The 24228-nt window shown below is 53.9% G+C and overlaps 1 protein-coding gene and 1 long non-coding RNA gene across 3 annotated transcripts; one reads left to right on the top strand and one right to left on the bottom strand.

Annotated features, from left to right (window-relative positions):
* Window positions 1-12113: 12113 nt before the first annotated feature.
* On the bottom strand, window positions 12114-22451 carry BCAT2 (branched chain amino acid transaminase 2). Of its 2 annotated transcripts, none has more exons than XM_058708798.1 (11): window positions 22313-22451; window positions 18643-18717; window positions 18066-18269; window positions 16778-16891; window positions 16575-16694; window positions 16263-16426; window positions 15086-15228; window positions 14845-14930; window positions 14486-14626; window positions 14333-14407; window positions 12114-13440 (listed from the first exon to the last, which is right to left on the bottom strand). In XM_058708798.1, the coding sequence occupies exons 1-11, from the start codon at window positions 22334-22336 to the stop codon at window positions 13402-13404; spliced, it is 1185 nt and encodes a 394-aa protein (XP_058564781.1). In that variant the 5' UTR covers window positions 22337-22451; the 3' UTR covers window positions 12114-13401. The 2 variants fall into 2 exon arrangements, with proteins under 2 accessions (XP_058564781.1, XP_058564782.1); XM_058708799.1 differs by having other exon boundaries at window positions 16778-16888.
* On the top strand, window positions 18267-24164 carry LOC131500059 (uncharacterized). Its single transcript, XR_009256157.1, has 5 exons — window positions 18267-18582; window positions 19023-19121; window positions 19873-19995; window positions 22125-22853; window positions 23204-24164. It is a non-coding gene; the product is annotated as an uncharacterized LOC131500059 (long non-coding RNA).
* Window positions 24165-24228: the final 64 nt, after the last annotated feature.

Below are 24228 nucleotides of genomic sequence, written 5' to 3'. Positions count from 1 at the left end.
GGAAAGTCTCCCCCCTGCGAGGGAGCAGGAAGCACCTTGGGGCATCTGCCCTGATCACTTTCCCGCCCACCCCACCCCTGCAAGCCTCCGCCGTCTTGGAGACCGTGGACCTAGCCAGCCTGGCGGGGAGGGGAGGGAAGAGGTAGCAGAATGGTGGGGGGTGGGTCCTAAGATAGACACCCAGAGAGAGGAAGTCAAGGACCCAGGAGGAGGAGGAGGAGAAGAGGGGCAAACGTGGGGCTCTGTGGGGGGAACGGGGGTGTCAGAGATACCCAGAGAGGGGCGAGACCCTGGAAGAGGGAAGCCAGACAGGAAACCTACAAAACTGAAAAATGTGTTAAACAAGCAAACACCTCTCCCCCACCTGGGGATGTTAACTCCCAATCGCATTGTCTCTCCGCTAGAAGCAGGTTAGTGTCAAAATTAAAAAAGAAAGGGGTGGTGGGGGGGGGGAGTGCCTGGGTGGCTCAGAATCTGCAGCAGGCCCAAGGCTCTGAGCTGTCAGCACAGAGCCCGACGCGGGGCTCGAACCCACGAACCGTGAGATCATGGCCTGGGCTGAAGTTGGACGCTCAACCGACAGAGCCACCCAGGTGTCCCTAAATTACCCTCTTCTTATGAGGGCACCGGTCACGTCAGGTTTAGGACCTGGTCTGATCCAGCGTGACCTCATCTTGATTGGATTCCACTGACAAATGCCCTATTTCCAAATAAGGCCACATTCACAGGTTCCAGGTGAACTTGAATTTCCAGGGGATGCTCTTGAACTTGGTGCACACCTGGGCAGTCTGTTACATTCGTCTGGTCTTGCTCACCTGTCAGGACATTTAGGAGGGGTGTGGACCGGGATCGCTGTCCCGGGCTCAGAGTTCTTAAAGTTCAACTCTTTGTTCTTTCCATTGTTCTTTCCATACGGTGTTTAAGAACATAACCATCTCGGGGACTCCTGGCGGGCTCAGTTGGAGGAGGGTGAGACTCTTGATCGTGGGGTTATGGGTTCGAGCCCCACGTTGGGTATATAGAGATAGCTTGAAAATAAAATCTTTTGGGCGCCTGGGTGGCTCAGTCGGTGGAGTGTCTGAATTGGGCTCCGGTCATGATCTCACGACTCTCGGGAGTTCGAGCCCCTGATCGGCCTCCCTGCTCTCGGTGCAGAGGCCACTTCGGATCCTCTGTCTCCCTCTCTCTCTCTGCCCCTACCCCGTTTGCACTCTCGCTTTCTCTCAAAAATAAACATTAAAAAAAGTAATAAAATATTTTAAAAAATAATAAATAAATAAACAAATAGAAATTACCTGTTAGTATATCCACTTCTCCAAAATTTTGTAGAGGGATCTACCTCTGTTTCCCCTCCTACCAGTACCCGAGCCTTTTCTCTCCTTTACCCCCAGAGCTCCTGCCAAAATCGACCTGGGGTTTCCTTACGCTAGTTTTCACAAGAATAGACCTTTAGTCCAACCCCTAAAAAGAAAGGATAATGATGAAACCTCATAGAGGTGTTCATAATTGCTACAATGGCAATCACATTATGCTATGTAAATGTATCAGATTAACATGTTTATGCACCTTAAATGTTTACAATGTTGTATGTCAAATACGAGCAGGAGAGGGGCAGAGAGAGGGGAAGAGAGAATTCTAAGCAGGCTCCGCGCTCAGCCCGGAGCCCAACACGGGGCTCCATCCAGGGACCCTGGGATCATGACCGGGAGTTCAGAGATCAAGAGTTGGATGAAGTGCCCCCTGCAGGGAAAGTTCCAGTCTTGCTAGCTTCCTTTTCTTCCTGGGCCTGTACTGGCTTGGTCCCAGTCACTTGTATGTCAGGGGTTTGTGCAAAATGTTTGTTGGTGAATTTCTGCTATCGTAGTTGCTCTATGTGGATCTGTTTCTGTTGTTTTGGGGGGGTACGGGGGTGGGGGTGGGGGTGGAGGTGGGGGGTGCAGGAGGTGGGAGGTGGGAAGATCCAGCCAGCCTTGTGCTGCCTAACCTGAATCGAATCGTGAGGGAGGAAACATTTTCCTATCAGGAGACCTTCTGCAAAACAACCGGCCTTGACGCTCTTGGAAGAAGTCAAGGTTAAGGACAAGGCCAGGAGGAAATGCTCGTGTTAATGGACACCAGAGGCAGCTCTCTGAGCAATCAGGTGACATCCCGGTGGTGAGGAAGACGCTTGATGAAATTTGAATGAGTTCAGTGCATTAGATAGTGGTAATTGATCCACGGGAAATTTTCTGATTTTGATGATTGCCTCGCGGTTATTAAAAAGAACGTCCTTGTTCTTAGCAAATACAAATACACGCTGAAGTACTTAGGGACAAAGGGGCATGGTATCTCCAGTGTTTTCTCAAATGTTTCTGGAAATGTAAATATATAATAACAGAGAGAGATAGCGACCGGATGATAAAGCAAAACGCGGGGGGTTGCGGGGGGGACGGGAACAGCGAGAACTGAAGAACCTAGCAACGGATACATGGAGCTCTTTGCACAAGTCTCAAAACTTTTCCATTAGTTCAAAATTATATCCGCTAAAAGCTGTGTCCGTGAGAAAAAATTCCATGCTGTGGCCCTTGTTACCTGGCGTCTTTCCAAACATCCTTCTAAGTGTGTGGACAAGCTTCTAAGAAGAGGGACGCCTGGGTGCCTCAGTTGGTTGGTTAGGCATCTGACTTGGGCTCAGGTCATGATCTCATGGTTCATGGGATGGAGCCCCACATCAGGCTCTCGGCTGACAGCATGGAGCCTGCTTGGGATTCTCTCTCTCTCTCTCTCTCTCTCAAAATAAATGGCGTGTATATTGGCAGGCACACTGAACACGACTACACAGCCTTGCCTCGCCCTACCCCACCCTGCAAAAACTTTATTTATTTTTTTAGATTTTATTTTTAAGTGTGTTTCTTTATTTATTTAAGTAATCCCTGCACCCGACGTGGGGCTCACACTCATGACCCTGAGATCAAGAGTCACATGCTCTTCCGACTGAGCCAGCCAAACGCCCCTTTCTATTCCTACTCTTGTCTGTGTTTTTTGCTGTCACATCTGAGAAACCATTGCAAAACCCAACGTCAGGAAGCTTTCCCCGTTCTATGTTTTCTTCTTTGATCTTTATAGTTTGGGTCGTTAGGTTTAGGTCCCTGATTGAATTAGAGTTAATTTTTGTATATGGCGCCCAACTTCCTTCTTTTGCATGGGGATATCCAGTGATCCCAGCTTCCTCGTTGGTTGAAAAGATCGTGGTGGGGTCTTTTAATGTCAGAAGAGCTTTTAAGGATGGACACAAATATTCACAACTATTTGGGTTTCTTTGGTAATGATTAATGAATTTTTAAGCAATCCCCTTTCCTCTAAACATTCACTGACTACGTCCACAGCTAAAAATAGCAAAGCTGTGCGTTTCACAATTTCAGATTTCTCCAAACATCTGAACACTGCGGATGTGATCAATGGGCTTCCACAAGTCTGGCATCTCAGATTCCCCTAAATGAGTTAAGTGCCTTGAAGAGAAGACAAACATTAATGCAATCTTGATCGGACGTTTTGAAAGTCGAATATACCAGATCCTTCCAAATGCCTTTAGTATCCCAAGGACAGATCAGAGTACAGTGATCAGCAAATCAATCAGTTTCTTTACATGAAACTGACACAAAAGTGTCAGTGTCACGGGGGCACCTGGGTGGCTCAGTCGGTTAAGCGCCCGACTTGGGCTCAGGTCATGATCTCACGGTTCATGAGTTCGAGCCCCGCGGCGGGCTCTGTAGCTGACAGCTCGGAGCCCCGAGCCTGCTTTGGATTCTGTGTCCCCCTCTCTCTCTGCCCCTCCCCCGCTCGTGCTCTGTCCCTCCGTGTCTCTCAAAAGTAAATAAACATTGAAAAAATATTTTTAAAGTGTCAGTGTCATGGATATAAAGGTGTTTGTTTCTTCAGCACTTCTCTTCTGATCAAGATTTGGATTTAAAGGTCCTGATACTTCCTCTTCCTTGTGATTTTTCTTACCTGTCAGACAGGTAGGCTTGGGGCGCCTGGGTGGCTCAGTCAGTTAAGCGTCCCACTCATGATCTTGTCTCAGGTCATGATCTCATAGTCGGTGAGTTTGAACCCCCATCGGGCTAGTGTGGAGCCTGCTTGGAATTTGGTCTCTTCTCTCTGCCCATCCCATGCTTGTGTGCTCTCTCTCTCTCAAAATAAATGAATAAACCATAAAAAAAAAAAAAAAAAAAAAAAAACAAGAAGAAGAAGAAAGAAAGGGAGGCTTCACTCGCCCATAAGCCAACAATTTGGGGGTTGAAGATTCAGTCCTAGGACACGAGCCCTGCTAGCTTCCAAGTTAATTCCCACCAAGCCCAGATTCCGGGACAGGTAGACTTTGTCACTTTCACACAGATTAGGAAATTGATTTGGGTGATTCTGATTTACTTCCCACGGCTGTTCGCTCAGAGCGGCAAATCCTCGTAGCACAGCCCGAAAAACATTCTCTAAGAATCGTCCTATCATCATAGGCAGACGTGATTTAGCCGCTGTTTGTTCTGGAGCCTTCTCTGTGAAAGGAGCACTTTCTCTTGCTCACGCACTCTTCCCTCCGCCAGTTCCCGGGAGGCCAAGGGCTGCTGTCTGTTTAGCGAGAAGCTCACCCTCCAGCTCTGTGACCCCTGGCAGGAGACTAGGGGGCGGGAGGCGGTTGCCGAGGACCTTCTTTCCCAGCCGCTCAGGTTCCAGGCTGCATCCAGCGTCCAGCCACTTTAGACACTTCCAGCACCAGCCAGCCGCACCCCTCAGACCTGGTGCCACCTCCATAGGGGGCCCCTTCCTGGAAGGCAGGGTACCAGCTGCCTGGGCCACACGTCTGACTTCTACCCTGCAGGGGCCACTCCTTCAACTTTCTACAGCCCCAGGAGCCCCAGCTGCTACCTCTACCCACCTCCGGGACCATGGTTTCTTTTTGCACTCTCCCCGCACTTACATAACCAATTCCCTTTAACGCATTCCCTGTATTTGAGGGGCGCCCGGGTGGCTCGGTCGGTTCAGCGTCTGACTCTGCATCTCGGCTCCTCCGGTCGTGATCTCAGGGCTCGTGAGTTCGAGCTGACAGCGTGGAGCCTGCTTGGGATTCTCTCCCTCTGCCCCTCCCCTGCTCTCGCTCCAAAGAAACAGATAAATAAATAAACAAATTCCCTGTATTTGAAATACCTAGGGTGGTTTCCGTTTTCCTGAGCAGACCCAGGGACCTGGTCTGTTTCAGGTCAACTGAAAGCCTTTGGTCAATTTTGAAATCACAATGTTATCTTTCTTCCTTCCTCCCTTCCTTCTTTCCTTCCTTCCTTCCTTCCTTCCTTCCTTCCTTCCTTCCTCCCTCCCTTCCTTCCTTCCTTCCTTCCTTCCTTCCTTCCTTCCTTCCTTCTTTCCTTCCTTCCTTCTTCCCTTCCTTCCTTCCTTCCTTCTTCCCTTCCTTCCTTCCTTCTTTCCTTCCTTCCTTCTTCCCTTCCTTCCTTCCTTCCTTCCTTCCTCCCTCCCTCCCTCCCTCCCTTAATGTTTATTTTGGGAGAGTGGGAGAGAGAGCCAGAGAGCGAGGAGGGACTGAGAGAGAGAGGGGGGGGGAGAGAGAGAATCCCAAGGGGGCTCCATCCCAGAGCCCGATGCAAGGGCTCGATCTCACAAACCGCGATATCCTGACCTGAGCTGAAGTCGGATGCTTAACCAGCTGAGCCACCCAGGCGCCCCCAACTCACCACATATCTTTCTGAAAAAGCTTAGGGTCTGTAATACTGGCAACTAGAAGATGAACACATTCAGGGACGCCTGGGGGGCTCCGTCGGTGAAGCGTCAGAAGCCTCTTGATTTCCGCTCAGGTCGCGATCTCATGGTTTGCGAGATTGAGATTGAGCCCCACGTAGGGCTCGGTATGTTCCCCCAAGAGACAAGTGGATGGAAAATCGAAGGAGACAAGGAAGGTAGAACACAACGTTCCAATAAACTTCTAGAGGAACATATAGAGCTGAGAGGAGAGATGAGTTTGAAGACGAGAATAGCTGAGCACTTCCAGAACTGATTAAAGACGTAGGTTCTTGGATGTAGGAGGCACATGTCTTGCGTGGGGGGAAGAGGGGATACACACCTGGACATTATCTAGTGAACTTGAAGAACACCAAAGACAAAGAGAAGACTTTTTTTTTTTAAAAGCCAGAGTTGGTGGGCTTCTGACCCCCCGCCCCCCCTTCAGATTGGAGGTTCCAATCCAGATTGGATGCTTTTAATTTGCTACAGTGGCTCACAGAAGTCAGGGAAACATTTTTGTTCACCAGTTTTTTTTTTTAATTTTTGTAAATGTCTATTTATTTTATTTTTGAGAGAGAGAGAGAGAGAGAGAGCACGAGCAGGGGAGGGGCAGAGAAAAGAGGGAGACACCGAATCCCAGAATCCGAAACGGGCTCCGGGCCCCTAGCTGTCAGCACAGAGCCTGATGTGGGGCTCGAACCCATGAACCGTGAGATCATGACCTGAGGTGAAGTCAGACACTCAACCGACTGAGCCACCCAGGCACCCCTGTTCACCAGTTTATTAAAAGATGATAAGGATATGAGATGATAAGTTTATTAAAAGATGATAAAGGATATGAGTCAGCTGCCAGTTGGAGAGATACATAGGGTGAGATCTGGGGGGGGGAAAGTCTGGAGCCTCCATACATGTTCCAGGTATGCCACTGGCTCCATATGTTCACCAGCCTGGAACTTTCCAAACCCAGTCCTTTTGGGTCCTTATAGAGGCTCCATTGCAAAAAAAAAAAAAAAAAAAAAAAAAAATGATTGACTAAGCCATTGGCCATCGGCTGATTCAACCTCCCCTCCCCAAAGGTTGGGCAAGTGGGGTAGGAATGAGAATTCCACCCTATCTTTCCCAAGGTGGGTCCTCCTGGCAACCAGCCCCACCTTTGGGTGGGGTCCGAAAGTCACCTTCATTAATAAGAAGACAACCACGTCACCTGCAGGGCTCCGAGGCCTTTTCAAGACCTGGATGAAGACTAACTACATCTGAGAAATATATATTTTGGTCATCTGACAAAATATGTATATTTCTCATAATCATTATCATAATGATATCCGCCCCCCCCCCACCCGCCACTCCCACATCTACCTTGGGCTTCTGCTCACCCAGCCGGTCCAGCACCCCCTCTCAGAACACACACCTTGCAAGATCCCCACTGTGCTGAGCCCTCCCCACCCCACTAAGGTCGGGACACTCCATTCTGGGCCACTGATCCTCCCCAAGCTGGCCTCGCCTGCTCCACCCAAGGGCCTGAGGGCTGTTTGTTCAAAAAGAAACAAAAAAGAAAGAAGAATGTCGGGTCCTATTTTGCCCCCATTTGAATGCCTCAGTGTTTTCTGGCTCCTGGCTTCTGGCTTCTGAGTCACAGTTTAAACGCTTTCTCCACACCCAGGTTATAAAGGAACTTTCCAATGTTGATTTCTCTTTCTTTCATGGTTTTGTATTTCACATTGAAATCTTTGAGCTATTTGGAGCCTATTCAGCGTACTATTTTTTTCCCACTCCTTCCTTCTATTGGATTGATGGGGTTTGCTTTACTGCCTTATTTTTTCACATTTACTTTTAAATCAAAGTTTTGTATGCACACAGTAAAGTCACCAAGTGCTGCTGGTCAGTTTAAAGTTCCACCTCCGGGGTGCCTGGCTGGCTCAATTGGTTGAGCGTCTGTCCGACTTCGGCTCAGGTCATCATCTCATGGTTTGTGGGTTCGAGCCCCACGTTGGGCTCTGTGCTGACAGCTCAGGGTCTGGAGCCTGCTTCTGATTCTGTGTCTCGCTCTCTCTCTGCCCCTCCCCTGCTCACATTCTGTCTCTCTCTGTCTCAAAAATAAATTAAAATTTTTTTTAAAAACATTAAAACAATTTTAAAAAATAAAAATATATTTACTTGTTTTGAGAGAGAGAGAGAGAGCAGGAGGGAGGAGGGGGGCAGAGAGAGAGAGGAGGAAGAGAATACCAAGCAGGCTCCACACTGTCAGCACAGAGCCTGTCGCAGGGCTTGAACTCATGAACCTTGAGATCGTGACCTAAGCCGAAATCAGGTTGGACATTTAACAGATGGAACCACCCAGGCGCCCCTAAACATTGTATTTTTGCCATTTCTACACCCAGAGTGAGGCTTGAACCCACAGTCCCAAGATCAAGGGTCACATGCTCCACCGACTGAGCCAGCCAGGCGCCCTTGGGGGTGTGAATTAATTCAACCAGTGGAGAATGGCTGATCAGTATATGCTAAACCTGGACGTATTCATAAGCTGTATTCATAAAAGCCCCAAATTGGGACGCACCCTGAAATATTGGGATTTATAAAAAGAAATGTATATTTGATCTCCATTCTGTTTCTGGCAGAGTTCCTAAACCTTTACCATTTCCGACGTGCTGTTGAGTGTTCAAGGTGCCTTGATATTCTTAACAAACCCCTTTCAACCACATTTGCCTTTGTATGTGACTTTGGAAAGCACCTAAGAGCGGGGGCTGGTTGCCAGGGGAACGAACCAAGTGGTTAGAGGGCTGGAACTCTCAGCCCCACCCTCTGACCACACGGGGGAAGGGGAGAGCGACTGGAGGCTGAATCCATCACCAATGGTCAGTGATTGAATCAGCCCTGCCTGTGTAAGGAAGACGCCATAAAACCCAAAAGGACGGGATTCAGAGAGCCCCCAGGGGGATGAGCTCCTGGAAATTTGGGGAAAGTTGCCCCTGGAGAGAGCATTGAGGCTCCATACCCTTTCCCCATGCCTTATCTGACTGTTCCTGGGTTATATCCTTTTTTTTTTTTTTTTTTTTAATTGGGGTGGGGGTGTGTATCCTTTTATAATGAAGCAGTAATCTCGTAAGTAACAAGTTTCTTTGAGTTCTGTGAGCCACTCCAGCTAATTAATCCAACCCAAGGAAGGGATCGTGCTAACCTCTGCTCTGTAGTTTACGGGACAGAAGGACAGGTGACAACCTGGATTGGGAACGAGTATCTCAAGTTGGGGGGAGGGGGGCAGGGCTTCTGGTACCGAACCCTTAACTTGCAGCATCTGCGACTCTCCAGATAAATAGCGTCAGGAATTGAGTTAAACTGTAGGACGCCCAGCTGGTGTTGGCGAGTGGCTGGTGTTGGCGAATGGGTTGGAAAACCCATCGGCACTGGTGTCGGGATCACGGACGCAGAAGTTCATTACCAGTGGAACGGGCAGTACATTGAGGTACATTCAATGAGCAAACTATAACCACGCAAAACGTCTCACAGAAGGGCGTTGAGGGAAAGCAGTCCTGTTTTCTCTTTCTCCTCGCATACCTGATCTCTCACATCCCGTCTGACCCGTTGGTCTGACCTTCAAAATGCACCAGAACCCGATCACTCTTTGCTGCCCCCGCCCTGGTCCTGCGGCCTTTGCCCGTCCACCTGGACTGCTCCGTGCCCGCGGCGCTGAAAGGTCCCCGCTTCCAACCTCTCCTCCCTCGACCTGTTCCCCACATGGCCGCCAGAGGGCGCCTGTTCCCCACTGATGGGTGATTGAGGTCCTTTTCTGCTAGACACGCGTCCCTGGCTCCGGGCTCATTCCTAGAAAAGCCTAAGTGCCCACAAGGCTTTGAAGTATCTGGCCCCTTCCTTCTCTGCCTTCACACCCCCCTCTCTCCCCAGGGCTCGCTCACTCCGTTCCGGTCACGCCTGCCTTACAGTTAGTTCCTGCAACACTTGGCGCTTCCGCTAGCCTCAGGGCCATCGTACTGGCTGTTCTCTCGGCTAGGAACGCCCTTCCCCCAGATGCCCTCTTGGCTCATCCCTCACCCGCTTCAGGTGGCTGCTCCAATTACACCTTCTACCGGGAATTAAATGATATTCGGGAATCGTTGTTAATTTCATTATGCCGTGGGAAAGTGATTTATAGTAGGGAAAATGTCTTCACTGTTGGAAGACACAGGCTGAAGGGTGGAGTGGGGAAGATGGCTCGAATGGGTCCTAAAATGGTTCAGCAAATACAGAAACATTAAACAAAAGAGGCAAATGAGGCAAAATGTGGCAGATTGCTGAACACCAATATAGAGGGCAACCTTAGGATTCTTCCTATTTTTCTGTACATTCCAAATTTTCATAATCAAAAGGTTTTCTAAGTGCCACTTAGAAAGCCTCGGTGAGGCTTTTCTGGTCATATATATATATATATATATATATATATATATATTTTTTTTTTTTTTTTTTTTTTTAACGTTTACTTATTACTGAGAGACAGAGAGAGACAGCATGAGCAGGGGAGGGGCCGAGAGAGAGAGGGAGACACGGAATCCGAAGCAGGCTCCAGGCTCGGAGCCGTCCGCACAGAGCCCAATGCGGGGCTCGAACTCACAAACCGTGAGATCATGACCTGACCCGAAGTCAGACGCTTAACCGACTGAGCCACCCAGGCGCCCCACCGGGCCACAATATTCAAAATTATCCTTCGGAGAGCCTGGGTGGCTCAGTCCGTTAAGCAATGGACTCTCGATTTCAGCTCAGGTCATGGTCTCATAGTCCTGGGACTGAGCCCCACATGGGGCTCCGTGCTGACAGTGTGGAGCCTGCTTGGGATTTCCTCTCTCCCTCTCTCTCTGCCCCTCCTCTGCTCATGCTCTCTCTCTCTCTCAAAACAAATAAACATTAAAAATAAAAAATAAAATAAAAATTATACACCCTTCCCTGCTTTGTTTTGCTCCATAACACTTGTTTGTATTTACCACATATGCAAGTTTTCTGTTTTATAATAAATAAATATATACATTTAAAGGTATAAATATAGTATTCCTCCTGATATATAAATATCAGAAGACACATATACTTCATACTATACAGTACGTAAACATACTTCATAATATACAAGTATGTAAACATGCTTAATAATATATAATATATATACTTTCTTTTTTTTTTTTTTTTTTTTTTAAATTTTTTTTTTTCAACATTTTTTATTTTTTATTTTTGGGACAGAGAGAGACAGAGCATGAACGGGGGAGGGGCAGAGAGAGAGGGAGACACAGAATCGGAAACAGGCTCCAGGCTCCGAGCCATCGGCCCAGAGCCTGACGCGGGGCTCGAACTCACGGACCGCGAGATCGTGACCTGGCTGAAGTCGGACGCTCAACCGACTGCGCCACCCAGGCGCCCCAATATATATACTTTCTACTATACAAACACACTTTGCACTAAATAAATACATAGCATATATTTATAAAATATTTTGTGTTAATATATTTATATAAAAATATTACATATAGGGACGCTTGGCCGGCTCTGTCAGTAGAGCATGAGACTCTTGACCTCGGGGTCATGAGTTCGAGCCCCAAGTTGGGGGTAGAGTTTACTTACTAAATTTTTTAAAATTATATATATAATACTATACAATAGAAATTATATAATTTGTAATACTGATTTTACCAGGGTGTTGTGTTTACTTTGTCACCAACCCCTACCCCACTGGAACATGACTGGCAAGAGGGCAGTCTTGTCCTCATCTAGACTCTGCTGGGTCTCCCGTCCCAGCCCAGGGCCTAACACACAGTAGGAAAGTTTGTGGCATGGATTAATTCCCTTCCCCCGGTTCCTGAGTGGGCCTAAAGATCCTTCTGGCAAGAAAAAAAAAAAAGTCCTTCAGGGCCCTTCCCCTCCCCCCCCCCCCCCCCCCAGCCTCCCAAGCCCTGCCTGGTTCCAGTGTGCCAGGCACAACTATCCTATTTAATCCCCGCCCCCCCCCCCCCAACAAACTTATGAGTAAGGTACTCTCCTCACCCCCATTTTATAGATGGGGAAACTAAGACCCAGAGAGGCTGTCCCTTTGCCGAAATTCACACAGCTAAAAAGCGAATAGCTAAGATTTTATTTTTTTGAGAGAAGCGTTGTGTTCCTTTCTTTTTTTTAAGGTCTATTTATTTTTGAGAGAGAGCACAAGCAGGGGACGGGCAGAGAGAGGGGGGGCCAGAGGATCCAAAGCGGGCTTAGTGAGGACAGCAGAGACCCCGAGGCGGGGCTCGAACTCACGAACCATGAGAATTTCCCCTTGCATCCTGGACCTTCTCCCAAGCAAGCAATCATTGACAAAACGGGGTGAGAGGGTTTGCCAGTGGTTATCAACAAATCAGAATTTTATTCCAAAGCGGATGGTTGCTGGGTAGGCCACAGACCTTGCCTGCTCAATAGTCCCCCGTGGGTCTCCCTCTAGCAAAGGGGGTCAGAGATAAAGCGACAGGCCCAAGGTCACACACCCGGCAGATGACACATCTGTGACCAGCTGGATATGCCTGGTCCTAACGTCCGGCTCTCTCTACACCTACACACATTAATAATTAAATTAAAGTATGTGTGTAAAAGAGCCAAGATCTGGCTACGAGGCACGACACAGGGAGGTAATGGTGACTATGTTTTAGAGACAGACTTGTGACCTTGACCCCATCCAAGGGTATTGTACCTTGCCTCACTCCACACTCACCAGGACCCACTATCTGCGGTACTGGCCATGGGTGCTGGGAAGCCCTTGGAAGAGAGCAAGCAGGGGAGGGGCAGCTCTTGATGCACAAAGACCCTCTGGGGGCCAAAGTGGATGCCAGGGAGCAGGCTAGGGCCAGGGTCCAGGCAGAAGAGAACTGCGTTGAAGCGGGGCCGAGGGGGCCCAGAGGAGACCCACAGGGCCGATTTGGGGACAGGAGGACAGGGCTTGAGTCCGATGGGCTTTGGCAGGGGAAGAGGGGCAGGGCCGAGGCATCTGGCCTAGTGACTAGATGTACAGTGGGGCTGTCCCAAAGATGGGGAAGTAGATAGAGGAAGCGCGAATTCTTGGGCCAAGAGGCCAAACTCAGTTTATGAGGAGGCGGAAAAAGCTTCCACGTCAGAGAAACGGCCAGGACACTGGGAGCTCCCATCGCTGGGTCTTTGAAAATGAAAAGGGCCCAGGACAGGGATTCCTGGTTGAAACCCTGGAGTCCCTGAGTCGCGTCATCGGGGACAAGCTGATGTTTTGTTCTTTGGCATTTTATTTCAAAATTGCAGCAAGAGGGGAAAAAAAAAAAAAAATCAACAGCAGCACCGGGAGATCCGGCCTGAGAACAGAGAGATGCGGAGCTGGGGGGCCAAAGTGCATCCTCGACCCCAGGAAACGGAGCAGCGGGGAGTCCAGATGCTCCCCCGCAAAGGCCTGAGAGGCGGGGCTGGGGCCCAGACGCCTGGGTAGGGCCCTTATGGCTTTGGGAGTGTAGAGACCACGCGGGGGCGTCAGAGACCCAGGCGTCCCGGCTCCCCCTGGCCTTTTATTTCATATTGCACTTGAGGTGAGTCAAGGGTAGGGAGGCGAGGTTCCGGCGAGGACTAGATGCTACGGGTCCGTGGGTCGGAGGGGAGGTAGGTCAGTCTTTAGCGTCACACCGGGAGCATCCACTCGTGGGTTCCCGTTCCGTACTGCGGGACGACAGAGGTGGGCCGTGAGAGGAAAGCCACACTGCAACTCCCAGCAAGCCCTGGGGCGTCCCAGGCTAAAGGCTTGTGGAGTTGCGCCCCCACGACTCCATGGGAAATGTAGTCCACTTCCCGGAAGACTGCCTACCGCTATAGGGAACGGGGAATCGGGGCCGAGATGGCGCAGAGGCCCGAGGGCGATGTAGTTCCGCCAAGGGTCACTGCCAGGCCCCCGAAGGCTCTGGGGGGAAAAAAATCCTCTCCGGCAGGGAAGGCCCAGAAAGTCCAGAGACGTGTAGTTCTAGGTCCCGAGGCACAGGACTTTACCGAAGCTCACAGGAAATGTAGTTCTACGTCGAGTGCCATGGAAAGGGGCCCGGAGCTTTCCAGGAAAGCTCTCTCGGCCGAGATGAAATGGAAACACCTCCAGGGGCTTAGGAGAGGAGATATTCCTGGGCCACAGTGGGGGCTGAGGTCCAGAGGCCGGTAGGAGAGTCCTCAGGCCAAAAGGACAGCCCAGGGCTCCAGGGCCACCACGCGGGGCGGGCTTCCGGGCCAAATACCCACCGGAAGTCCCAGAGGTTCATGGGAAGGGAGTGCCCCCACCGGAAGGACCCCCCCCCCCTTGGAGGCACCAGGGCAGGGAAGGCGAGTTCTCAAGCCAGGGTTCTAGAGGCTCCCAGGAAAGGGTCATTTCCCGCCAAAGAGTGTTCGAGGCCACAGAGGCTCACGGAAAAGGAGACCGTCTGGGGCCCAGAGGCCGATGGCAGGGGCCGTTATCGGCTCTTCGGCCTGCGGCGGGGGGGGGGGGGGGGGGGGGGGGAAGGAGGCTCACGGGACGTGACCTTCCCTGGGGAGCACCCATCCAGCCCATTTCCCGGCGGGTGCACCTCACCTGGATGGCCCTCAGCTCCTTCAGGAAGCGGTGGATAAGCTCAGGCCCGTTTTCCATGGTGGGAATGTGTAAGTGCTGGAGGACAAAGCGCCGTGAGGCCCGGGCCGCGTGCCGCCTTCTTCCCTCCCGCCCCCAACGGCAGCCCCACCTCACCTTGCCTTGGTACACGATCCGGTGGACAGGGCAGACCTGGCAAGCGGTGCCCGAGCCAAAGACTTCCCGGACCCGTCCCTCGTCCAGCGCCCGCAACAGCTCCTTCATGGTGATCTTCCGCTCTACGACCCGGAACTCACCCTGCGGGGCGATACACAGGCGCCCGGGGGGCTGCGCTGCCGCGGAGCCCGGCCTCCCCCGCCTCCCCAAGAAGGGTGAGAAAGAGACCCGAGGAGACACCGCCGGAGAGAAGGGGCGGGTGCCGGTGCGCCACGGCGTCCCCCGCCCATTTCCCCCTGAAGGTTCTGGCCCGCAGCCCCCGCAGGATCCCATCGTTCCCGCAGACGCTGCGCCCTCACCCAGGTCCTGGCCAGGTCCAGCAGACTCTGTCTGACTACTCCAGGCAGGATGATACCGTCCAGCGAGGGGGTCACCAGTTCCAGCACTGGGGCAAGTATAAGGATGGGGGTGTCCCCTCACACCCTGCCATCCCCTTAGGAGCCATCCGAACCCCCTACCCCGCCCCCAGATCTGCGATCTGCTAGGAGTGATGATAGCCCGCGCCCGCCAGGGCCTGTGTTGGGTCAGGGGAGGGCTCACCCCCATCCTCGTAGGTCCAGTAGATAAAGATGTTCATGGTGCCCACCTCGGTGAGCTGGTGGTCAGGCCCATAGAGCCAGAGGACCTGTTCGCAGCCCCTCTTTTTCGCCTCCTCCTGCACCAACACTGTGGGCCCGTAATTCCTGGGAGAGGGCAACGGGGTTGACCGGGGAGCCGTCTTCTTCCTCAGACTCCGCTGAGGGGCAACCACCTCCTCTGTGAACTCTTACGACGCCCCCAGCCAGTTCCATCACAGCACACGCAGGGGCTCCCACCAGCCTGGGAGGCCCTGGAGGGCAGGGCCCGGACCTGATTCATCCGTGTCCCCAGCTTCACCCAGCACAGGGCCTGGCCCTCAGGAGACCTCACAAGGTTGAAAGGACCTGAATGAAACTCCCAGCTGGGGCCACATTCACTCTCCCAACACGCCTGTACCCCACCTTCTGTCGGGATCACCACGTGGGAGACCTTCCCCGCCAAGGCCAAGGCCCCTGGCAGGACAGATTTACCCAGAAAGCCCACACAGAGCGGGGGGATGATCATTGGAGGCCCCAGGGGACTGTGAGAGCTGAGCATGGGGGTCGGGAGGTGGGGTGCTGGCTGAGCTTGGGTGTTCAGGGGAGCCTGCGTGGGGGAGACACCAATGAGCTAAGTATAAACGTCATTTCTGGAGCTTCCCAGGGGGCCGATCCTGGTTTCCCCACTGCCTTTCACCCAACCCCTTCCTAATACTTTTTTTTTTTTAATGTTAATAATTATCTATTTTTGAGAGAGAGAGAGCATGAGCAGGGGAGGGGCAGAGAGAGAAGGAGACAGAATCTGAAGCAAGGCTCCAGGCTCTGAGCTGTCAGCACAGAGCCTGATGCGGGGCCCGAGCTCACAAACCATGAGATCATGACCTGAGCGGCAGTTGGACATTTAACCGACTGAGCCACCCAGGCACCCCACCCCTTCCTAATTCTGAGCCGACTTGTCCACAATGCGTAGCACAGACCCTCGCCCCTAGAGCCCCCTCCCCCCACCAGTGCCAACATCACATCCCACGGGCAAGCAGGGCTGTCCCAGGTATGTGAAGTAAGAGGGGAAGGACAGTGGACATCCAAAGACGCAAATCGACACCCAGTGCCTCTGAAATCCAGGGCACAGGACATGTGGGGTTGGGGGAGGGACTACTTACCCCCCGACCTTGTAGTCACCGACCCCACCCACCCAGGCCCGGATGAATGTCGGGTCGGCTAGGAGGGAGACAGGGTCCACGGCATCTCCAGGGAAGTACGGGCCCACAGGGCAGAGAATGACAAACAGGAGAGCTTGTGAGGAACGGGCGACACCCAGTGAGGGCTGCAGTGGGCAGAAGGGGGCATCAGGGACCCAGGAGGCCAGGCCCCCAGGCCAGCCCCTCCCTCTCCCCTGGAGTTCCCACCGCTGCCCCTCAGCAGACCCCCCCGCCTTCCGCCCCACATCCATCCCGCGCCGGGGTCAGGCCCACCTCATTTCCAATGATCACAGGCCGCACATAGAGGCTCGCGTTGGTGTCATCAGGGACCCAGTCTTTGTCCACTTCCACCAGCCGGCGGATACACTCCAGCAACTCGACCTTGTCAAAACTCTGGGCAGGATTCCCATGAGTCAGGGGGACCCCCTGCGCCCCCCCCCATCCCCCCCCCCCGGGGGCCAGCCACGGCCCCTCACCGGCAGGCAGAGGCGCAGGGCCGAGCGCAGCATCCGGTCCATGTTGAGCCAGGGTCTGAAGAGGCGCACCTGCTGGTCGCTGCCTTTGAACGCCTTCATGCCCTCAAAGAGCTGCTGGGACAGGGGCGTAGGTGGCTCAGCTCAGAGACCACCTCAGAGAGCCATGGGAGACATCGAGAGACACCAGATCAGAGCCTGATACACAAGGACACGGACACGGATGCAACGGAGCACACAGAGGAAGGAAAGAGAAGAGACAGAGACGCCAGTAACAGCCAGAGAGACCCAGAGACGGGTACAGAGACAACACCCTACTTAAACCCTTTCCATGTTACATGGTACGGTTTCTCGGGAACAACAATGGTGTGGAAGCTCTGGTTTTAAAGAATCCTTGTGTTTGAGAAGCACCGGAACAGCTACGGATGTAATGGTACAACTTCCAGGATTTGCTTCAAAAATCTTACAGAAAGGGGCACACAGAACGGAGTCCAGATGAAATGAGACAGTGATCGACACGTGTGCTAGCCGATGAAGTGGGGAAGGAGGGGGGGGGCAGTTATCGCATTCTTTTTTCTTCCAAAGTAAATTTAATTATTTAATTAAAATGTAATGCCTTGGGGCGCCCGGGTGGCTCAGTCGGTTAAGCGTCCGACTTCGGCTCAGGTCGTGATCTCGCGGTTCGTGGGTTCGAGCCCCGCGTCGGGCTCTGTGCTGGCAGCTCAGAGTCCGGACCCTGCTTCGGATTCTGTCGCCGTGTCTCTCTGACCCTCCCCTGCTTGCGCTCGAGCCCTCCGTGGCTCCCAGGGCCCTCGACGAGGTGCCGGCCCCACAGCTCCTCTGTGGCCCTGAGGGTATCCTTAGCCTCCTCTGCCTCACTCCAGTCCCCAAATCCCCCCAGTACGCCGGGCTCTCCTTTGTCCCGAGTCTTTGTACTAGCTGCTCTGTCTCCTGCTAACACCCTCTAAGCTTCCCTCCGCCAGAAGAGACCCTATTTCTTTCAAGTGACAGGTAGGATCCGTGCCTCCTCTGGCTTCCACGATGCCTCAGGTGCCTCCCCACCCCCACCCCCCCATCACGATCATGCTGCGCTGTAACCAAACCACGGGGGTTTCAAAGGCGAGAACTGGGTCTGTTCATCTCGGGGAACCCAGCATCACCCAGCTCGGGGCTCGGCCTGGAATACGAGGGACCCGAGAAGGAAGGGACACACGGAAAACAAACCCAGGGCGGTGCACCCGGCAAGAGGGAACAGATGCAGAACGACGGGGACCGAGGTCGGGCGCCATGCCTGTAGCGAGTAGTGGAGGCCGGAGCAGGCTGGGTGCAGCATGAGGTTCTGGAAGGGCTGGATACGGGGCTGGCCCCAGCCCTTCTTCTCGGTCCATTCCACCATCAGCATGTGGTCGGTGAAATTCTTCCCAAACACCAGGGGCTTGCTGGGGTCGGGCTTCTCATGAGGCTCCCGTGTTATTTCCAGCTGCAGGTCAGCAGCCTGAGAAGAGACGGGGGACCCGGGTATCCTGAACTCCGGGCCCAACCTCAAACGGAAAAGCTACAACCCCCATGAATCTCTGGGGCTAAGACCTAGAGAGAAGAGACCCCCCCCCCCCTGTGGCCCCAGAGGCTTCTGGGACATGCAGTATCCAATCTCTCCCACAGCCTTATGGCGGATTATGAGGCCAGCCCGTTGCCGACCACCTTCACCTTTGGACCCTGGCCCCTTTTGGAGATGCCCAAATCCAGCTGCCGGCCCCTCCCTCAAACCTAAGGGTCCTCGCCCTCAGTCCCCTCCTCCCTCAGACCCAGTAAGTCGTCCAGGCCCCAGCCCCTCCTGGAGATCCAAAAGTATATTCCTGTCCATTCACCTTGAAGTTGGATGAGGCGTATCTTCTGGGGCCACACAGGAGCCAAGAGACAGGGAGGAGTTTGCGGGCCCAAATCTGGAAGAGGGGGGGGGACAGAAGTAAGAAAGGTAGTGAGGCCAGGAGAGAGACAGAGAGAGAGACAGCGGGCAGGGGACCCTGGCGCTCGCTTTGCCACTTCCTGCACTTGGGAGGTCCCTCTGGCCTGCTCTATCCCAGGCCCGGTGCATTCTAGACCGGGCATGTGGCCCTGGCCAAGTCTGCCCCCCTCTCAGATCAGCATATAGCGGGAGGGAATCCCAAAGGAGGCCAAGTCCCCTCCCTGCCCTCGCGAGGGAAATCCCTAGAAAAAGCTGAATCAGCTTCTGTTCCCTCCTTGCCAGGGCAAAGTTAAACACAGGCACCTCCCACCCCGGGGAACTTTGTCCCCAGCCCTGAAATCAGCTCAGACAGAAGAAAACCGACCGAGGGAAAGTGCACAAGTAAGTGAAGGCCTCCCTGGGGGACCCAAATCCTGATAAGAGTTAGAAAACTGAGGAACCTATAGGCCATAACTCCCCAGAACCCAGAAGCTGGGCCCCCGCCCCCTCCTCCCTCAGACCCAGAACTCTGGACTCCTCAGACCCAGGAGTCGCAGTCCCCAGCCCCTCCTCCCTCAGGCCCAGGAGTCCAGACCCCCAGCCCCCTCCTACCCCAAACCCAGGAGCCCAGGCCTGTAGTCCCCTCCTCCCTCAGACCCAGGAGTCCTGACCTCCAGCTTCCCCTTACCCCAGACCCAGGAGTCCAGGCCCACAGCTTGCTCCTCCCTCAGACTCAGGAATCCGGGCTCCCAGCCCCCTCCTCCCTCAGATCCAAGAGTCCAGGACCCCAGGCCCCTCCTCCCTCAGATCCAAGAGTCCAGAACCCCAGGCCCCTCCTCCCCCAGACCAAGGAGTCCAGGCCCCAGCCTCCTTCTCCTTCAGACCCAGGACTCCAAGGCCTTATTCTCAGGCCTCAGATTACCTGAGGCTCCCAATCCCATACCTCAGACACCAATGATTCTAATTCCCTACGGATCCCAGGGCTGAGGCGACCACATGGGCCTGGGGGGCGTCCCCTAGTCATTGACAGAGACCCCGCTCAGATCAACACTTGTGGTCCTGCCTGAGGCAAACAAGGGAGAGCAGGTCTGTCCGTGCCCATCAGGGTGGCCTCTCCCCAGTATTCTTTGACCTCACAGTGCCTCCTTCCCAGCCTGGCAGGAAAGCAGCTGGGTCATGAGGCTCTGGCCACCGCAACAGCGGACGTAGCCTGCTCCTGCCCTGTGCGCTGGGTGAGCGGACGTGAACATGAATGGCAGCAGTCACTGGTCAGTAGGTGAGTCCTGGGGAAATGGGGGGTGCTGGGCTGCCAGGTCCTAAAGTCTGGGCCCAAGAGCCGCCGGGCTGAGCAGAGTGTGGGTCTGAGGCATGGCCTCTAGGTGGCGCTGTGTCGCCCACACAAGTCTGTGGCCACGCTTCTGTCCGGGAGGGAACCGGACTGCACAGCATGGAGACAGCATGGCCACCCAGGGCGGAGACAGCGGTATCCGGGCAGGAGAGTGGCCCTCAGAAGGAGCCACATGGAGAAAAACAAAATAAAAGAGAGGGAAGAGCAAGAATGAGAACGAGACCAATGGAAACAGAAAACAAAACTCAGGGGCCGCCTGGCTGGCTCAGCCGGAGGAACGTGGGACTCTTGATCTCGGGTTGGTGAGCTGGAGGGTTGAGCCTCGCGCTGGGTGGAGAGATTACTTACACATAAGGCCTTTAAAAAGACTAACTGAAGACAAAACTGAGAAGAACAAGAAATCAGGAACAAGAGATGCCAAAAGAGATTCGATCATAAAGACAGACCGATACGAGAGACAGATAGGGAGACAAACTCACGTCAAGTCAAGTCTGGAGAAATCCAGAAAAATTCCGAGGGTGAGATATAGAGAAGCTGAGGGAAGGAGGAAGAAGTGGACAGAGACCAGGCTTCAGGTGACAGCACAAAGTGAAAGAAGACCAGGGGAAACGAGCGAAGCCGACACCAGGAAACAAGCTGTCTCAGTGATATTTACAGACAGAGATACCCAGGAGATAGAGATATCTCTACCTCTCCCACAGGGCACAGAGAAGGGGCCGGACAGTGTCCAGATTATAAATCTGCACTGGCCATCAAGACCCTGTTGCCCTGAGAGAAGCTGTCTTCGTCTTCCCAGGACATTTCTGCAGGCACGGGGGTCTCAGCTCAGCTCAGGGAAGGTGCTGCACCTTCTGACACCCCACGCCACGGGGATCGGACCCAAGGGATACCCTCAGATGGTATATGGGCTGTTGGGACAAAGGGTGTAAAAGGGTGGGGGCTGAATTAAGAAACAAGGGGGGGGGGAGCAGAGGGGCACAGGGCAGGGCTCTGCAACGCGATGGAGCCTCCCCTGTGTCCCCATTACAGCCTAGGACTGTCCCCATGCGGGACTGTCCTCCCAGCAAGGCCCAGGACTGTCTTTTGTCATAGTTCAGCCCTGCCTTTCACACTTCAGACGGCCCCCCACATCTCAGCCCAGGAAGAGTCCCCCTCATAATGCAGTGCTGTCCTTGTCTCAGCCAGAGACTGTCCCTACCCCAGCCCCAAACGTTCCCAGTCAAAGCCCCCAAATTGTCCTTGTCATGGCCCAGGACTGATCCCATCACATGGAGAACCGTCCTATTGTAGCCTGGGACTGTCACATCACAGACCAGGTCTGTCCCATGATAGCTCAAGACTCTCCCAAACTGTCCCCATCACCGCCCAGGACTTTCCCACCACAGCCCAGGAATGTCCCCATCAAAGCCCCAGTTGTCCCTGTCACAGCCCAGCATCCGTCACCAAGACTCCGAAACATAAAAATCTGCCCTATCTATCCACCACGCTGGCATAAGAGTCCCAGACAGAGTCAGGTGCAGACTTATCGCGAAAAACACTTTCCCCAAGGTTAAGCAGCAGCTGTCCCGGGTTCTAAAGATCCCTTCTTTGAGCTGTTACTATTTCTCTCCTCGCCGAGAAACTTGATTCTCTAAAATCATACTCTCCAAATCTCTGCTCACTGGCATCTTATCAGGAAGAACAGCCCCTCCCATTCTTGCCAGGACGATCTGTCACTTTGACAGTGAGAAGCTGCCTGACTTCCAACCCGGACGCAGACTTTCAGATAAGAGGTTTCTGGGACACAACATTCCACATAGATCTTAACCTTCTAATTCCAAGAAAATCGGGCCTTGGGCCCAATTCCCAGTCCAGACCTGAGATCTGTGCCTTCATCCTACCCCCAGCCCTCGGGGTTCGGGGTGTCTTTTCCCGACGCCCCCACGCGCTGACTCTTCCCTCCTTAGTCCCCCCCTACCCACCCCAGTCCAGAGCCTGTCCCATTACTCTGCCCTCCTCCGTGTTTCCCCCCACATACCTCCGGTCGGCGTCCCGGTCCCACCACCCTGTCCTTACAGCCTCGTGCTCCCGGCCACGGGGCCCCCTCCTCCTCGGCGCCCCGCAGCGGAACCCGAGCACCGAGGGAGCGGCGCAAAGCCGGACGAGCCGGGAGCTGGTGGGCCTCCCGGAAGTGGGCCTCCCGGAGGGGTTTCCCCCAGCCTCTCTCCCCACCCAACCCTGCCCCGGCCCGGGGCCGCGAACCCACCTGCCCCAGCGCGGCTGCGGCCATGGTCGGTGCGGCGGGCAAACTGTACCCGCCCGGGGCGCCGCCCAGAAGAAAGACGTTCCGGCCCCGCCCCGCTCACGCCCCCCGACGCGGGAGGGCCCCTCCTCTGACACCCCAGGCCGGCGGGGCCTCCCCGATTATAGGGCGCCCATGGGGAGCTGGGCCCTGCTGGAGAGCGCATGCGCTGGAATCCGCGCGGCGAAGGGGAGTCCATTGAAATACGCCCTCCTCCCCACCCCCACCCAGCTTCTGTTCCAGCCACGCAACTGCTGTACCAGAACGTACATGGAAGTTTTGTTTCTGTTCGTTCTTTTGCTTTCATGCATTTTAATAGGTACTGTCACGGAACGCTAACGAGGATAAGCAGTTCGAGGTGAGAGAGGCAAGGCCAGGAACAGAAAGAAACCTCCGCATATCTCGATCCCTGGGTGATAAGGAAAAGCTCTCGCTGTAAACGTCTGTAAATAGATCACGTAAATGAGAAAGGACTTGGGAAAAAGGCCTCGAAAGAGGGTAGCAGGTAGGGATGAATGAGGGGGTTGCAATCAACCCCTATTTTTTTTTTCAAGAAAATTTTAACGTTTATTTATTTTTGAGAGAAAGAGAACGTGAGCAGGGGAGGAGCAGAGAGAGAGAGAGAGAGAGAGAGAGAGAGAGAGAGAGAGAGAGAATCCGAAGCAGGCTCCAGGCTCCGAGCTGTCAGCACAGAGCCCGAAGCGGGGCTCGAAATGGTGAGTCGCGAGATCATGACCCGAGCCCTAGTCGGTCGCCCAACCTAAGGAGCTACCCAGGCGCCCCACAGTCAACCCGTATTTGAATATACTTTTTTTTCTTTCCACGGGAAAATGTGTCTTCTTTGTAACTTTTTAGGAGATACAACGCACGTGGTTCATCATGCCTCCTTCCAGTCCCTGTCATCAGCGAGGCCCGGAAAATTTTAATCCCCCACCGCATCAGCGAGCCTCTAAGAACAGCCCCTCAGGCAGGGTTCCCTGGTTATGCCCCTTCATGAGTGTCTCCCCACCCACAGGACCCCGAAGGCCAGAGTTAGCTAATTACAGCGCACCAGGATCCACCTAATCCCTAGCGATTCAAACCTGCATCAGTGCCCCCTATACCGAACTCCTCGGCCACTGTGGCCCCAAAACCATCCGTGGTCAGAGTTTCCCCCAACTCCTGCATCCGGGTTACTGTGACACCGAAATGTTCGCGCTGTGTCCTCCGATTCCTGGGCCGCTGTGCCTCCGTAATCCCACCCTGGGATATTTTGCCCCCAAATTCTGTCCCCCGGCCCTAAGAGCCACAGGTCTCGGCAAATTCCCAAGCCTCCTCCTCCTCAGAGTCCCGTTTCGCTTCCCTCCGCCCCGGTCCTCCTCGGCCACCACCTGGCCCGGGGCCCGGGGCCCGGGGCCCGGGGCCCGCGACCGCGCCCGGCTCGCCTCGGCCAATCAGCGACTGCCGCACACCCCCGCCGCGGCCAATCCGCAGCAGCCATGCAGCCCCACCCCCTGGCCGGGGAGACTAACCCCCTACCGCGCCCCGCGCCCCAGCAGGAACCCAGGGCCCGCTCTTCCTCAGCTAGGGAGTCCACGCCCTCTAAGTTTCCCCTTCCCCCAAACCCAGGAGTTCGGACCCCAGCCCCTCCTCCCTCTGACTCAGAGGAGTCTGAACCCCAGCTGCCTCTTCCCTCAGAACTTGTGGAGCCCACCACCCTCCTATTCCTCAGCCGGCGAGGTCAAAATTCCTTTCCCCTAAGGACCAAGAATAACCAAGAGGAGGCCCTTTCGTTTCGCCTCCTCTATTATCTCCTAATAGAGCTTAATTTACTCTCCCCTGCGGGCCTTTTTATTAGCAGGGGTGAAGCCGACCGGCAATACTTTTCTCAGGAGCCCTCC

The sequence above is a fragment of the Neofelis nebulosa genome, chromosome 17 (assembly GCF_028018385.1).
Source record: "Neofelis nebulosa isolate mNeoNeb1 chromosome 17, mNeoNeb1.pri, whole genome shotgun sequence".
NCBI lineage: Eukaryota > Metazoa > Chordata > Mammalia > Carnivora > Felidae > Neofelis > Neofelis nebulosa.
The sequence above is the reverse complement of the archived record's forward strand: the minus strand, read 5'-3'. Positions and strand labels throughout refer to the sequence as shown.